The sequence below is a fragment of the Platalea leucorodia genome (genome assembly GCF_965183815.1).
Source record: "Platalea leucorodia genome assembly, chromosome: 1".
NCBI lineage: Eukaryota > Metazoa > Chordata > Aves > Pelecaniformes > Threskiornithidae > Platalea > Platalea leucorodia.
The window spans coordinates 98,293,938-98,307,287 of NC_138823.1; the positions used below are offsets into that span (position 1 = coordinate 98,293,938).

Genomic DNA, 13,350 nt, shown 5'->3' on the forward strand with positions numbered 1-13,350 from the left:
TAGAATGGAGTGGCAGGGCTGATAGCAGGGTGAGCGTAAATGGCACAGTTGCTTTACTTCTTGCTTTTGGAAGAGCTGGCTGTAGTAAATGTTGCATGCACATTGGAGGTAGGGCATGGGGGATTCCAAAGTCAAAGGACTTACCAAACACATTACTCTGTGACAGAAACAGTCATCTCCTCCTATGTGGACAACCCGCTTGTGCTTTGTGTATCTCAGTCCATTAGCTGTTTTCTCTGTTGTAGTTTCAGTACTTGTTCTGTCCTTCCTTTGTATGCTTAATGCTTGTCAAGCAGACGCTCTTGGGGCCTGCTGTCACCTTACTATGTGACGCTCTCACCTCTTTGCTGGTTGGTCTGCGCAGTAAGTGAAAAGTCTTTGTTCTCACTCTTAGGGTCCCACCATGTTCTGCTGCCCCAAATGCCTGCTGGTTACAGCTTTTTCCCCTGCACACTCCTGCTTTTGTGCCTTCCTGTGTGTATACAATGCCTTTCCAACCTCCTCTTTCCTGCTCCCTAGGGAAAGGGAATCTTTTTATGGAGTCATCCAAGAAGTGAGCTAAATTTAATAATAAAAAAGTAAATTTGATAGAATTGTGATAATGTGTATGTGCTCGAACTTAGTGACTGTCTGGTTACTAATTTGCATCATCCTGGCTCTTCTCATTTGTTTTGTTACTTTCAATTAGTGTGTAACAATTTAAGACTAGATACCATTTTCCCAGGTGAGATAGGTAGCAGCAAGACTCAGCTGTGCCCCATGATAAATCATTTATTTATGCCCCAAAAAAAGACAGCTGCAGGGAGCAGAGGAGTTCTTCATTTTTGCAAGACAGCTTAGATCCAGATTATTTCATTGATGCAGTTGTAAGTTATCAGACTTGATGACCGAGTCCTCGGTATAATTGTTTGTGCAGTTATTTCCTTCAGCAGTGCCCCTGGCTTGCCATCTAAAGGTGAGGGCTGAGGGGTGTCTGTACCTCCCTGACTTTCAAAACTTGGGCACTCCTTTTCAGTCTGTTTCCCTGTAGTCTGGTGGGGCAGTTGCTGGATAAAATGTGATGTGTTGTGGCATTTTGTTCAGTTCCTGTTCCCTAACCTAGAACAAAACAACAGAAACAGAGATGTTTTGTAATGAGGGATGGAAGTAGATATGTGTCAAACACATGCAGCAGTTCTTTCTATCTTTCTACCCAAATGTGATCAGAATGTTACTCCAGTTAGCACTGAATTTAGTCAATTTATTCTGGTGTCCGTGGAAGATGCGTCTTTTGCTATAGGAAAAAAAAGACTGCTCTAGAAGTTTCTTATGCATATTTTTAGCGTAATCTTCCAGGCTTTCAGCAAAAATAAACCTGGACTTTCAACATCTATGAGATCAATATAGGACCCACTGTGCTGCCATTAATCAGGTTTTGGTAGTAGGTTATGCATAAACTGTCTGCATTAGCTCGATTTATAAAAAGTAGTGGATTTTAGGTGATAAAGCAAACACTGGAAAAATACACAGCAGAATTAGATGACCTGTTTTTTCGCTTCAGCAGAAGTCTTCATGTCCTTCACTGTAAAATCACTCACTTCCTTGTTTCCAAACTGAATTTTTTCCAGCCTAGCTGGTGGTTTCTTCAGTGTCTTTTCCAGGGCATCTCTCTGTAGAGACATTAAAAGCTTTCAGCAGAGTATATTTTGATGTTGGGGTGACACTCTGCTGCTTGCCTTCTGCTTTTTTTTTCCATGCATGGAGGTGATGGACTCTGATACCAATGAAAGCCTAGAAATAATGATGTGCTAATAACCTCAGTGCTCACTCAGGAGTGAATGTTGTCTGCAGTGAGAATTCCCCTTTTCTGCTGAGTGATGTGTCTGTGAAGCTTGCAATGTTGCCGTATGCCCAGCAGATGTGGGGATTTGGTAATGAGGCCCTAAGTATTTAGGGAATTACTTTATTACTGCTGAAGACATCTAAGAACGGTTTTGTTAGAGCTTCGTAATCATGATACTGCTGGCCTCTGCTGCATACAAATGAGCAGCCCAATCCTAGAGCTCTGCTGCTGAGGGTAGCACTTACTCCTGGAAAGATGCGGTGATGATTTGATCAGCCAGGAGGCTGAATTCTACCGTTTTCTGTAAGATAAGCGGTTCTAGCAGTGTTAAACCCACACCAAGGACCTGGGGTTGAAATAATCACTATCTTGTTACAAGTCTCCCGAGTTATCTGCTCCCCAGACTTTTATTGCCATAAATAACTCTAGAAGTCAGGCTTCACTGCCAGAAGTGTTAAGTGCTGCAAATAGTATAGAAGATGACTCATTTAGTGAGATGAAGGTGGAGCATGAATCAGTAGGAAGAAAACTGATATACAAAGCAGACGTTTTGAATGCAGATGACACAAGAAATCTGAACAAAGCAATGTTCAGTCATCATAAAAATGAAACAAAAGACTTTTTCAAAAGAAAAAAGAAAGAAACTCTCCTATCTAATGACAAAGGTCATTCTAGCAAAAGCCCAAAGTGGGAAGGTATTGCATACTGAGCATGTCATTCCTTACCCAAGATAAACTGCAGACTGCATAGAAGAGAGATGAATGGAAAATTCTTCCCCAATATGTCCGAACTAAACAGAGTATTTAGCAAGCAGGTTGTTTTCCAGATTGTTCTGTGTCTTTATAAACTGAGAAAAGAACTTATCTTTGAGCTAAATGGTTTTGGGAAATCAAGAGTCCTCATAGCTTCAGTGAACCCACACTGAAAGCTAACAGCAATGGAAATGCTAAAATAATAACCTGTGCACATCCCTTCTAAATGATAGCTCATGATAAGCGGATAAAATTCCCATAGACTGTTCCATTTGAAACTACAGCTTTTGGTCCTTTTGCTTACCCTCTAGCTCACACACATAGGAGTGCCTTTAAAGGTAGACTTGGAAAAAAGGTACCTGATAGACGATATCCTACAGCTGCTGGTGCACTAATGAACTAGTGTCCAGCGCTGCCTATAATTCAATTCCTGCCACTTCTTGGGAAGTAGGGGTGTTCACTAAGAGCTTAATGTAACTCTTCGGGGATGAGGATTAAACATTTCCACATTTGACATCAGCTAGGGTTCTTTGGACGTTAGGAAAAGGCTCTTCACTGAGGGGGTGGCTGGTCACTGGGACGGGCTCCCCAGGGCAGTGGTCATGGCACCAAGCCTGTCTGAGTTCAAGGAGCGTCTGAACGATGCTCTTAGTCACATGGTTTAGTTTTAGGTAGTCCTGCGAGGAGCAGGGAGTTGGACTCGATGATCCTTATGGGTCCCTTCCAACTTGAGATATTTATGATTCTACACAATCTTTTTGAAGCACTGGAGGGGAAAAATAGCAGTTACTCCCCCCCCCCCCCCCCCATGCTGAAATGTAATCATGCAAAGAAGCCTAGATACCTGTATCTTAGGTGGAAGCTCTGTCTCTACTGGCTTTTTTAGTAAGAGCCACTGTCTGGAGATGATGGGTAATGGTGCCAAGGCTTAAGGGATGCAGATACTTACATGGAGCAAAAACATGCACAGGAAGGGAAAGCTCTTGCAAGGATATCTCTGTCTCCAATAGTATTGTAAAAATAATCTCAAACCTGGTTGTACTCGTCTTTCATAGTGCCGTGAGGTCTGTGAGCTCATTTCTTCACTGAAGCTAGTGCTGGACTGAAATTTGGCGTAAAGCTATTCATGCTTATTCCTGGTCAATTCCAAAACTTCAGACGTGAATTTACCTGTGTGTTAATGCTCGAAATCCAGAGCTGCATGTTGTAATTTGGAATATATCTGGGTAATAAACTTTTTCTACTGTGTCTGTGTTCAGTGCCTTTAGTCCCTCTATTCATAGGTAATCTGCTGGATTTGAGCTCTAATGGAATAAATTTTCCTATTGCTACTAAGGGACAGCTAACAGTTAACAGCTAGTGACAGATTTATGTTGTCACTTGTAGGTTACCCAGCAGTGGGCCTAGCTCAAATGTAAAACATCACTTGGAAAAGTTGGCTTTGTTAGTGAAAAGTATGAAGTTCATTTTTAAAAGCTGTACTGATTTTAAGACAAAAATCCTCCTATTGGGAGGGTAGAAATTCTCTAAGGAGAAATAGCACAGACTGACTTTCTGTCATTAAAGGAGTATGTGTATTTTAATACCAGACAGCTTTTTAATACAGGAGGAAAAAAAGAACAGACACTCACCTATCTTACAAAGGGGAAAAATACAAAAGCCTGCCTGCAGTATGTTACCTAAATTTAGCCACAGAGTGGATAATCCTCTCGGACACTCAAAAAATCTGTCTGAGGGAAGTAAGTAAAGGCTATGGAGATGCTGTACTCCGACCCTCCAGCTCCATTTTCCAAAGTGCTGGCAATAGGAAATGTGTTAGGCAGCACCAGTGGCCCGGCTGTAAGGTGGCACTTGCTTATTTAGTCCTTCTTGCGAAAGTTTCTATTTGATCTTCAATAATATAAGTGGCCAAGGTTAGAGATGTGTGAATGGCTTGCCTCAAATGACAAAGCTACTCAGAATCATCCTTGGTTTGAGCTTGAATTGTGCTGTGTCCAAGCAGTGGTGGGATCGTGCTTTGGGTGGTACATATCCACAAATGCATTAAACTTCTTACAAACTCCCTGAAGACCTTCTCCCTCCTGATGTCTGTACTAGAAACCCTATCTGGAAGAGGCATCTGATCCTTAACACAGTGCTTGACAACAAAGAATGAACTTGAGTTCGGAAACCAAAATAAACCTCAGGTTATCATTGAGAAGGAAAAGAAAACTAGCTCTTTACCCAAATACTAGTTCTTTAATTTTTTAAAAAATCTATTTTGTAATGGTTTCTTAGTCTTGAGATTGAATGTGAATTGTAAATTTCTCAAAGTGTGAATGTTTAGGATTTCTGAGGTCTTCATTTAAGTGTGATTATAAGTCCTGACAGCAGTATTTCTTCTAGTTTTGTGGACTTGAGAAACAAGTTTGTGGCATATAACTTCCAGTGAGTTTTTCAAAGAGCAAGTTCTTAGTACTGTTGCTGTCTCCTTTGTCGCCATTTGAAACAAGCCTGGAAGCTGTAAACAACTGAAAACAAACTGCTGCCAGCTTCTGTTGTATTAATATCCCCATAATACAGTTCTCTGTTGTTTAACAACTTGCTTCTAAAACTAAAATGGATACTTTGCCTGTGCAGAAACTGAATCTCAGGGTGCTCACGGCACAGTCAGAGCTGTGGCAGGGGTCCTGCCTCATATAATGACGCTTACCTTGTTTTCATACGCTTCTCCAGTCCTGGCAGTGCTACTTTTGCTCTTGATTACTCCCTGCATCCTCAGCTCCTCAAGAATGTCAGATGATTTTTGCCTCTCTGTTTCCTGTAAGGGCCATGATTTACTGGTGAACTCGCTGGTAAGCAGTGCGTCTTCAAAAGATGAAAACATTAAAACTTAATACTTGTAGAGCACTTGGCGTTCAAACAAAACTTCATGATATATTTCCAGTGCCGGAGTTCTTATTTAAAAGTATTTAAGTATTTATTTATACTGAGAACGTCTGGTGGAGAAGGCCTGCTTGAGGCTTTTTTCAATGCTTAAACTTTGCAGTAAGCTTTTTAGTGGCTTGAAAAACAGCGCAGGCGCCTAGTGCAGTTTCTCACCCCAGTCAGTTACACCCAGAGGGGCACATTCAAGAAAGTGTGGAAGCATGTGCTGAAGGCCTGTGAAGCTGATTTTTGAGCATGTTCCCAAAGAGGGTCCATAGGGAGCTCTTTACAGTTCAGGTTCTCAAGGGTCCTGTGGTCTGGTCAGAGAAAGCCAGGCTGGGACGGGACAGTACAAGGCTACTAATGGGCCGTCTTGTAAAGATCACTGTGCTCTTCTGCTAAATGAACCCAAACTTTCATATGCTTTCATGGTCTATGATTTTTGTTGTAACAGCATTGCTACATTTGAGTCTGATCATAAGCATTCCAACACTTAATTATATACTTATAAACAGCAATTAAGAATAAAAACCAAATTATTTTGATAACCCTTCCGAGTGGCTGTTTAGTTTCCACATATTAGACATGAATAAACAACGAGCAACTTTATTGCCAGGACCCATCAGGTTTTTCAGCCCTCAGTTGACAGTTCTACCATCAGCCCAACCTCTATTGGCAGAAGATAGAGCTTTTGTATGAAGAATGCTTGGTCCAAATCAAAATTGCAGTTATTTGACATCTGCCAGTCTTTAGAAGCAGAGTGGTTATGACAACGTTGGCTTGGTTTTTAGTTGTAAAACAAAAATACAGAACATCTACGATCTTGTAGAAGCTGACGCCATACCTCTCCTAAAATAACTGAACCAGTCACCCAAAAAGCACTGGGGTTCAGCTGTCAGTCAGAACATGTAAATGTCAGAAGCCAGTATACAGCAAAACATATCTTGGCAAAAAATAAAAGCATGGTGAGTGGGCAACGTTGACAAGTGATGTGGATTTGTATTGGTTTTACTAATCTATTCATTCAGGAGAAAAATGTAGTTGAAATATCTTGGTGTGGTATGGGGTTTTTTGTCTTGAAATAGAAGATTGAAGCATGATTTCAAAAACTTTCTGTTTAGAAATTTCCTGTGAAGTTATCTTTTAGCAAGTGGGAGGAAAAGGCGCTTGAAATTAAATGAAACATTCTATTTCAGACTAGCAAACAATCTTGTTCAATCTGAAATGAAATCTTTTCATCATGTCCTTCTGTGGCATTGGGAGTTAAGTCCTCTTTAATGAATAGCAAACACCAGTAATTATTCCTTTTGTGTTCAATTTGAAATATTTTATTGCAACCCTTGTTTATTACAAAGAGTAAACAACCACTGTAGATTTTTCATTTAGTGTGTTTGTGAAATGTAAGCTGTTCATGGCACTTGAAAAATACAGGAGTTAAACTACTGAATTAGGGGGTTTAAATGCACCAAAGATGGTGCTGCTTTTCCATTAGCAACTCTTACTACAATGGCGTCCCAAGATTATAGAAAAGTTTGGGTTTAAGTGTTCACTTGTAATTAAAAAAAAAAGTTCTTAGTAGACCTTTGCTTATCATCATGACAATTTCTGGAATTTTTAGGGTTTTCTCTATATGATAACTGGCCCTGCAACTTTTGGTTGCAAACTTAAGGAATAACGTGGTATTTACTTACTCTCTCTACCTGATGCTAGTCAGGGGCATTGTATTAGCCATTCTGTTGTAAAAACTGACTCACTGTAACAGCAGACTGACAGCCATCATGTGGGCAATGCGTCTTCCCGGTGTGCCATAATCCTAGTTAGAGAGTGCTACCCCTGGCGGACAAGGCTGAGTTTGTTCTCTTGGTCTGTTCCAGGCGTCTGCCAGGAAAAGTATCTACCCTGCTGCCTGTTCTGGTAGCGAGGGTTGAGTCATGCTGTAGAACATAATCATCAGCTAGGGAATACTTTCTGCTACTATTGCATGGTTTTAAACCAGTGCTAAGAGCTCAGTCCGTGCGGTGTCACAGCATGAACGTTTCTGGGTATAGAAGTTGGCTGTAGCAATAGACTCCCAAGATTATTTGCTCCTAGGTCTCCATTTGTGGAGCTGGTATGAACTTCAGTTACTGTTTACCTGTGCTTTGTGCATTGTTGCTTTTCTGAGAAGATGTATATCTTTCTGGTAGTTCTTCAGGGGAGTCTCCCTCACTGGTCTCATCTTCAAGTTTGGCTCCATTCTTTGAAGTGCCTGTTGGCCAAGCTGCCCCATCCTGTGAGAGGATGGCCTCTGTTCCAGCAATGCTGTCATTTTTAGTCTACAAAAAAATGAAGAAGCAAATGAGAAAAGCTCCTTGGGCTTCTAAATATTTAAGGCGATATCTAGATTAGTCCCATAGAATTGGCAGGTTCCGAGTGGAGTGGAAGACGGAGGCCTTCCTGCTCCCTATCCATGTTCTGTCATAGGTGAATGTTGATGGAGAGGAAAGGTCTCTTGGAGCATTTTGGAAAGGAAGCAATGATCTTGAGCCTAAATGTGTCCGTAATCCAGTTGACTATATTGGAGTATTGTTTCAGTACTTTAAGTGTGCCTTCTGTATGTGGATCATTGGTTAGATCATTGGTTAGAAATTTAAAACTAAGTTTTAAAACTTAGTTTTAAACTAAGTTTTAAATTAGCACTTGGTAAGGTGTTAACCTGCTCACCTTCTAAACAATAGCTTTGAACCTCCAAAGAATGCAAGATTGGAGCCTAGATGCATTCTTGTCTCTTCTCTGTATGTCTGGGCTTGAGCCAATGCAACTCTGCAAACTTCACAAAGTGGCTGTGCATCCTATAATATTTGCATATATACAAGCCCCCTACCTCATAATAACTTTTTGAGGCAAAAAACCCGCCTTGCTGCAGTGTTGTAATTAATCACTGGTGTGGGAGATAAGTGCCTCTAATTGTATCTTTAACAAGGCAAGTGAGACAGACTGTGAAAAGTCACTTTTCAGGTGCTGTGAAATCAGGTCATGCATGCGGCCAAATGGTGAGTCTGCTTCCCCTGCAGCTTAAGGGTTGTATTAAGCTGAGTGAGTGATAGCCCTTCTCTTAAAGAGCTCCCTGACAGTTTCAGAGCTACTGTTAATGTCAGCAAAACCATTTCTCTGTATGCATATGTCCTCGTACACTCGCATGCTAAGACATCTCCTAACATACTTTGTACAGAGTCTGTTTGGAAGAAGTTGCTACCTGGTTTTTGGCTTCCTGGTTCTTCTGTAGCTCCTCAGAAGACAGCTGTGCGACACCGACCCTGTTAGAAATACTGCAGCCCATGATGAGACTGTGACCATCTGCTTCTCCTTGCTGCAAGTCCAGGGAGTAGGAATGCCCTAGTCTTTTCCTTGGGAGCTTGGTTATTCGTTATCACCATGGAGTCCAATCGTTGCCAGGGACTGTTGCTACAATAAATAACACCACAGAAGGCTTTCTTCTTATGTCCTGGCATACAGACTTCGTTGTCTTTGTCCAGGCACCCTCATCTGAAGTTGAGAGGGAATGTGGTTCTGCACAGCTGGGGTGTTGGTCTCAGAGCAGCAAATCTCTACAGGTCATTTGGGGTGTTAGTGAACCTCCTGTGGGAACTCAAGCGAAGACACTTGAGTATCTCTAGGCTTTTTTTTGTTTTTTTAAGATGAACACGATCCTGTCATGTAAAATACATGCACATTTCAGTCTCTGGTTGGATTTCTTAAGTCGTCTTCAGCACCATTAGCAATTGGAAAAGATCACTCCTAAATGTGGAATTCCAAGCAACAAGGCAAACTTTTACATGGGAGGAAATGTAATCGGGAGACAGGGACAGGCTGTGACTAGGGAAAATGTTTTAAGTGTCCTTTGAAATCATTGTACAATTTCTTGATTACTGTTTGAGTCTTTTTCACATCCTTAGAAGAAGAGGTCTGTAGGAGATTTAAAAAAATTTTTTTTTTTAGAAAGCAGCCATGGTTTATACTTCTAAGAGGTTGTTATAAAAGATAGCAGAGAAATGTTAAGGCAGTGCTGTCAGTTGAAGATCATACCTGGTTGTGTCTTGGGTCACTTGTGCTGAGATCATCAGCTGTTACAGTTAGAAGAAATTGTTTTTTTCACAAATATTCACAGGAAATTAACTCTTTGTATGAAACTGAAAGATTAAAAAACCCCAAGTAATTATTAATACCTATGAGGAATTATTATTTTTTTAACTTCCTGAGACCCTGGTAACAAATGAATGTCAGCTTGTGACCTTACCCTGATTCGTAGTGGAAAACTTTCTGTAAAACTTGCCAAATTTCTTTTCCCTGTATGTGAAACGGAGATGTTTACGTGACTAATGTGTCTTTCAAGTAGTCAGGCTGGTGAACTTTCAGAATCAAATGAACCCCGACACTGAGACAGAGTGACTCCAGCCTAAGAGGTCACTCCGGATGGATGGCTGCAGGCAGCTCTGTGTGTCCCTCTTGTCTCCAGTCCAAACCCTCAGCTAGTCTGTTTGGAAAGCTGAATAAACTCATTTGCATGGCATGAGTGAGCCTGAAGTGATCTTCCCCGCCTCAGTCTGCCTTATTTGGCTGCGCAAAGCACCGCACTAAGGTTACTGTATGGCTTCCAGGTTGTAGCTAGTATCTCTGCCCAGCTCAGAGCGCATGCGTGTGACCGTACCTACCTGTGCTGGCATCCAAGAGCGGCAAGGAACTCCCAAATGTGCATCTACTGTCTCTTGAGGAAACACGTATCTTCCAAGAAATTTTGTTGTTTTTTCATCCCGAATCAACAGGGACTTGATTCTTGTGTCCACTTTGAATTCACACAGAATGCAAATCAAATAAGCTTTTGGTGTGGGGGGCTTTTGTTGTTGTTGCTGTTTTATTTTTTTCTCTCTTTAGCAGATGTTTGCAAGTTGTATGTGATAATGCTGAAAGATGATTGCTGCTTGACGTATGGCAGAACATGATGTACAGGCTGGGCTTCTTGTTTGCATTTCTGATTAAACACTTGCTGTGATGGTGCAGTTCTAAAACTTGTTTATAAGTAAATAATAGGTGAAGTTTCAATCCTCGCAAAAAGGTGATTTTTATTTTTTCCTTCAAATACAAATAAGGTGATAAAATGGAAACAATGCCAGTTATAAAAGTAAGAAAATTGGTTAAATGTAAAATCATAGGCTGTAGCATAATCAAAAACCAGGTAAGCTTTATAGCTAATGCTTTACAAATTGGTTATTGCCACATAAGAAGAAAGACAAGTGATAGTTTGAAGAGATAAGAGTACACGGAATATAACAAGTGGCATGAAAGTGGCCCTCATTCATATTTATGAAAAGAACCTTCTCAGATCTCAACAGAATTTGTACACTTAGAGCCTGATCTTTTAATATCTTATGCACATGATTAAACTGACATGGTGAACAGTGTGGTTTTGAACAATTGGAGCTACAGGGTTTCAAGAGCAGACTGCTCTCACACTGATGCTGACTGATGATAGAAAATCTTCCTCTCATTTTAGCAGCTTTTCATCAATCTGTAAAATTAAGAATGAGCAAGTTGAAGTACAGTCAAGGCACCAGGATGTGTGGTGTTGGTCGAAAAATAGAGGATAATTCTTCGTAAATACAAATATAGGATATTTCCCTTTAAGAAAACCCATGGAAGAGAGCCTATGTGAAGCACAACATTGAAACTGGAGAGAAAGAGGAGCTGTGAGAAAGCTGGTAATGGTGGGAAGGGGGGGAAAAAAGTGCAGGTCTCTTTATGCCTTGTCTTGTGAGAATGAAAACAAAAGCCAGTCACAAGGATGTGCATGCTGGGGAAAAAAAATCACTACAAAATCAGAAACAGCTGTTTATAATTGCTGGTGGTATGTGGAGGAAATTGGAATGTACGTATATTTTAAAATGAGCAGAGTTGTTTTCAAAACTCTAAGATCTGAAGCTGTTTGGTGGCTTGCAGGATGATTAGGAAAACTGAATGGGAGGCAGGACATCTTGGTGCCTACAACCCTATCAGCTGTCTCTGATTTATGCTCCTAAATTAGTGAGCTACTGCAGAGAGGTGAGAAAAGGACTATCTGTGGAATGGCATTCCTGATACACAGCAACACTTTGGTCTCAGTCAGTGAAAGATTCCCATGTAGTATCACCAGCCTGACATGTACGCAGATACAAAGCGCTCTCCTAAGGCTTGGAGGCTGGCTGAAGTTATTAAAAAAACAAGGCTTGGCTGATTTGAAGGAGGCAAATTTCTGACATTTTTAGTCTGGCAACATTCCTACTGACTTTGAACAATAGAAAGCGACAGGGTGGATTTTTCAGGGACTCTGAGCAGCCACATTTCTCTTTGAAAATAGAACTGAATAGTTGGGCAGCTGCAGAAGGAGTGCCCTGATTATTAGTGAGCACAAGTAGCTGTTTGAGGGAGAGTTTGAGGCCAAAAGGACTCTGAAAGACTGCAGCCCATACCGTCCCTGAAGATGGAAAAGGGTGCCCATTTTCCCTGTGCTCTGGTGACTGTCCCCCGGGGTGCTGCCACAGTCCTGAGGAGGAAGGTGTCTGCTAGAGACACGGGTGATGGAGTGGAGGGGGAAAAAAATCCACCCCAGGAGATGGGGGCTGCAGCTGGGGTTGGGTCTGGAGGCTGGTGGGCATGGCAGACAAGGAGTGAGCCGAGCTGTGGAGTGGGCAGAGGGAAGGGGTAGGGAGGGAGATGAGGAGGTGGGCCTGGCTATGTAAGGTGGCTGGAAACTAGAGACACTGGACACGGACTGAAACTGAGAAACTTTGCAACTGAATCTCTTCTCCCTAGTAACAAGCGATAGGACGAGAGGAAATGGCCTCAAGCTGCGCCAGGGGAAGTTTAGGTTGGATATTAGGAAAAACTTCCTCACCGGAGGGGTGGTCAGGCACTGGCACAGGCTGCCCGGGGAAGTGGTTGAGTCTCCATCCCTGGAGGTATTTAAAAGACGGGTAGACGTGGTGCTCGAGGACATGGTTTAGTGGTGGACTTGGCAGTGATAGGTTAACGGTTGGACTTGATGATCTTAAGGGTCTTTTCAACCTTAACAATTCTATGATTCTATGAAGTCAAAGCTTCTGCAGACTGTGTGACAACTGCTGCGCTTCAAAGACTGGTTGCTTAGCTAAATCAAAGTAGACTTTCACAGACAGGCACTATATGATGCCTTTTTTTTTTTTCCCCCCCTGGGGTTTTCTTCTATTCCCAATTCAAAATCTTACCTGGGTGGTAGTGGCTAAATTTGTCAGAGCTTCCATCTCAGGCTCTAGGTACCTCCCAGATGGGCTAAACAGCTTGCAGAGCTGGCCTTTAATGTGGAGCCTGCGTTTTGATGTACAGCTTAGTATTTGTAAGACTGGGAAGGGGAAGATGACTAGAAGGGGAGCCACTGACTGGGTGGCCGTAATCAATGGAGAGCTGACTGTTGGTTGTGCAGTGCTAAACCGGCTCCGTGGCTGGCTCTCTTTTGTATGTGTGTTGTATTTCAGTGCTGCATGTGATCCAAATGCTGTACGTAATCTCTCCATGGTGACTGCACAGCATTTGCTTCTATTTAAGGAGCGAAAGAGGTTTGGGTTTTCTGCCAGAATTCCCACTCAGGTAATTACACTTCTGCCTGCAGAATTTCCCCATAGCTTCAATTGTAGTAGCTGTTCTTCACTCCCACTCCTAAAAAGTGCAAACACGGACCCGCTGCTGTGTTTTGGGAATGCAGCAGTGGTTGCGCTGCTCAGGCAAGTGAAGCGACCCTGCCATGCATCATTTATGCTAGATTTGCCCCCAGTAGAGCGCTGCATCTGAGCACGCTACTCTGCAGCTCTCATCTTTCTGTGC

At 42.0% G+C, this 13,350-nt stretch overlaps 1 protein-coding gene across 1 annotated transcript; it reads right to left on the reverse strand.

Annotated features, from left to right (window-relative positions):
- Positions 1-836: 836 nt before the first annotated feature.
- Positions 837-8,800, reverse strand: STMND1 (stathmin domain containing 1; the record flags this gene model as incomplete). Its single annotated transcript, XM_082329284.1, is given in 6 exon segments — positions 837-1,040; positions 1,042-1,098; positions 1,578-1,649; positions 5,267-5,421; positions 7,616-7,796; positions 8,684-8,800. Coding segments are annotated over 6 exon segments (786 nt in total).
- Between the last annotated feature and the right edge of the window lie 4,550 nt (positions 8,801-13,350).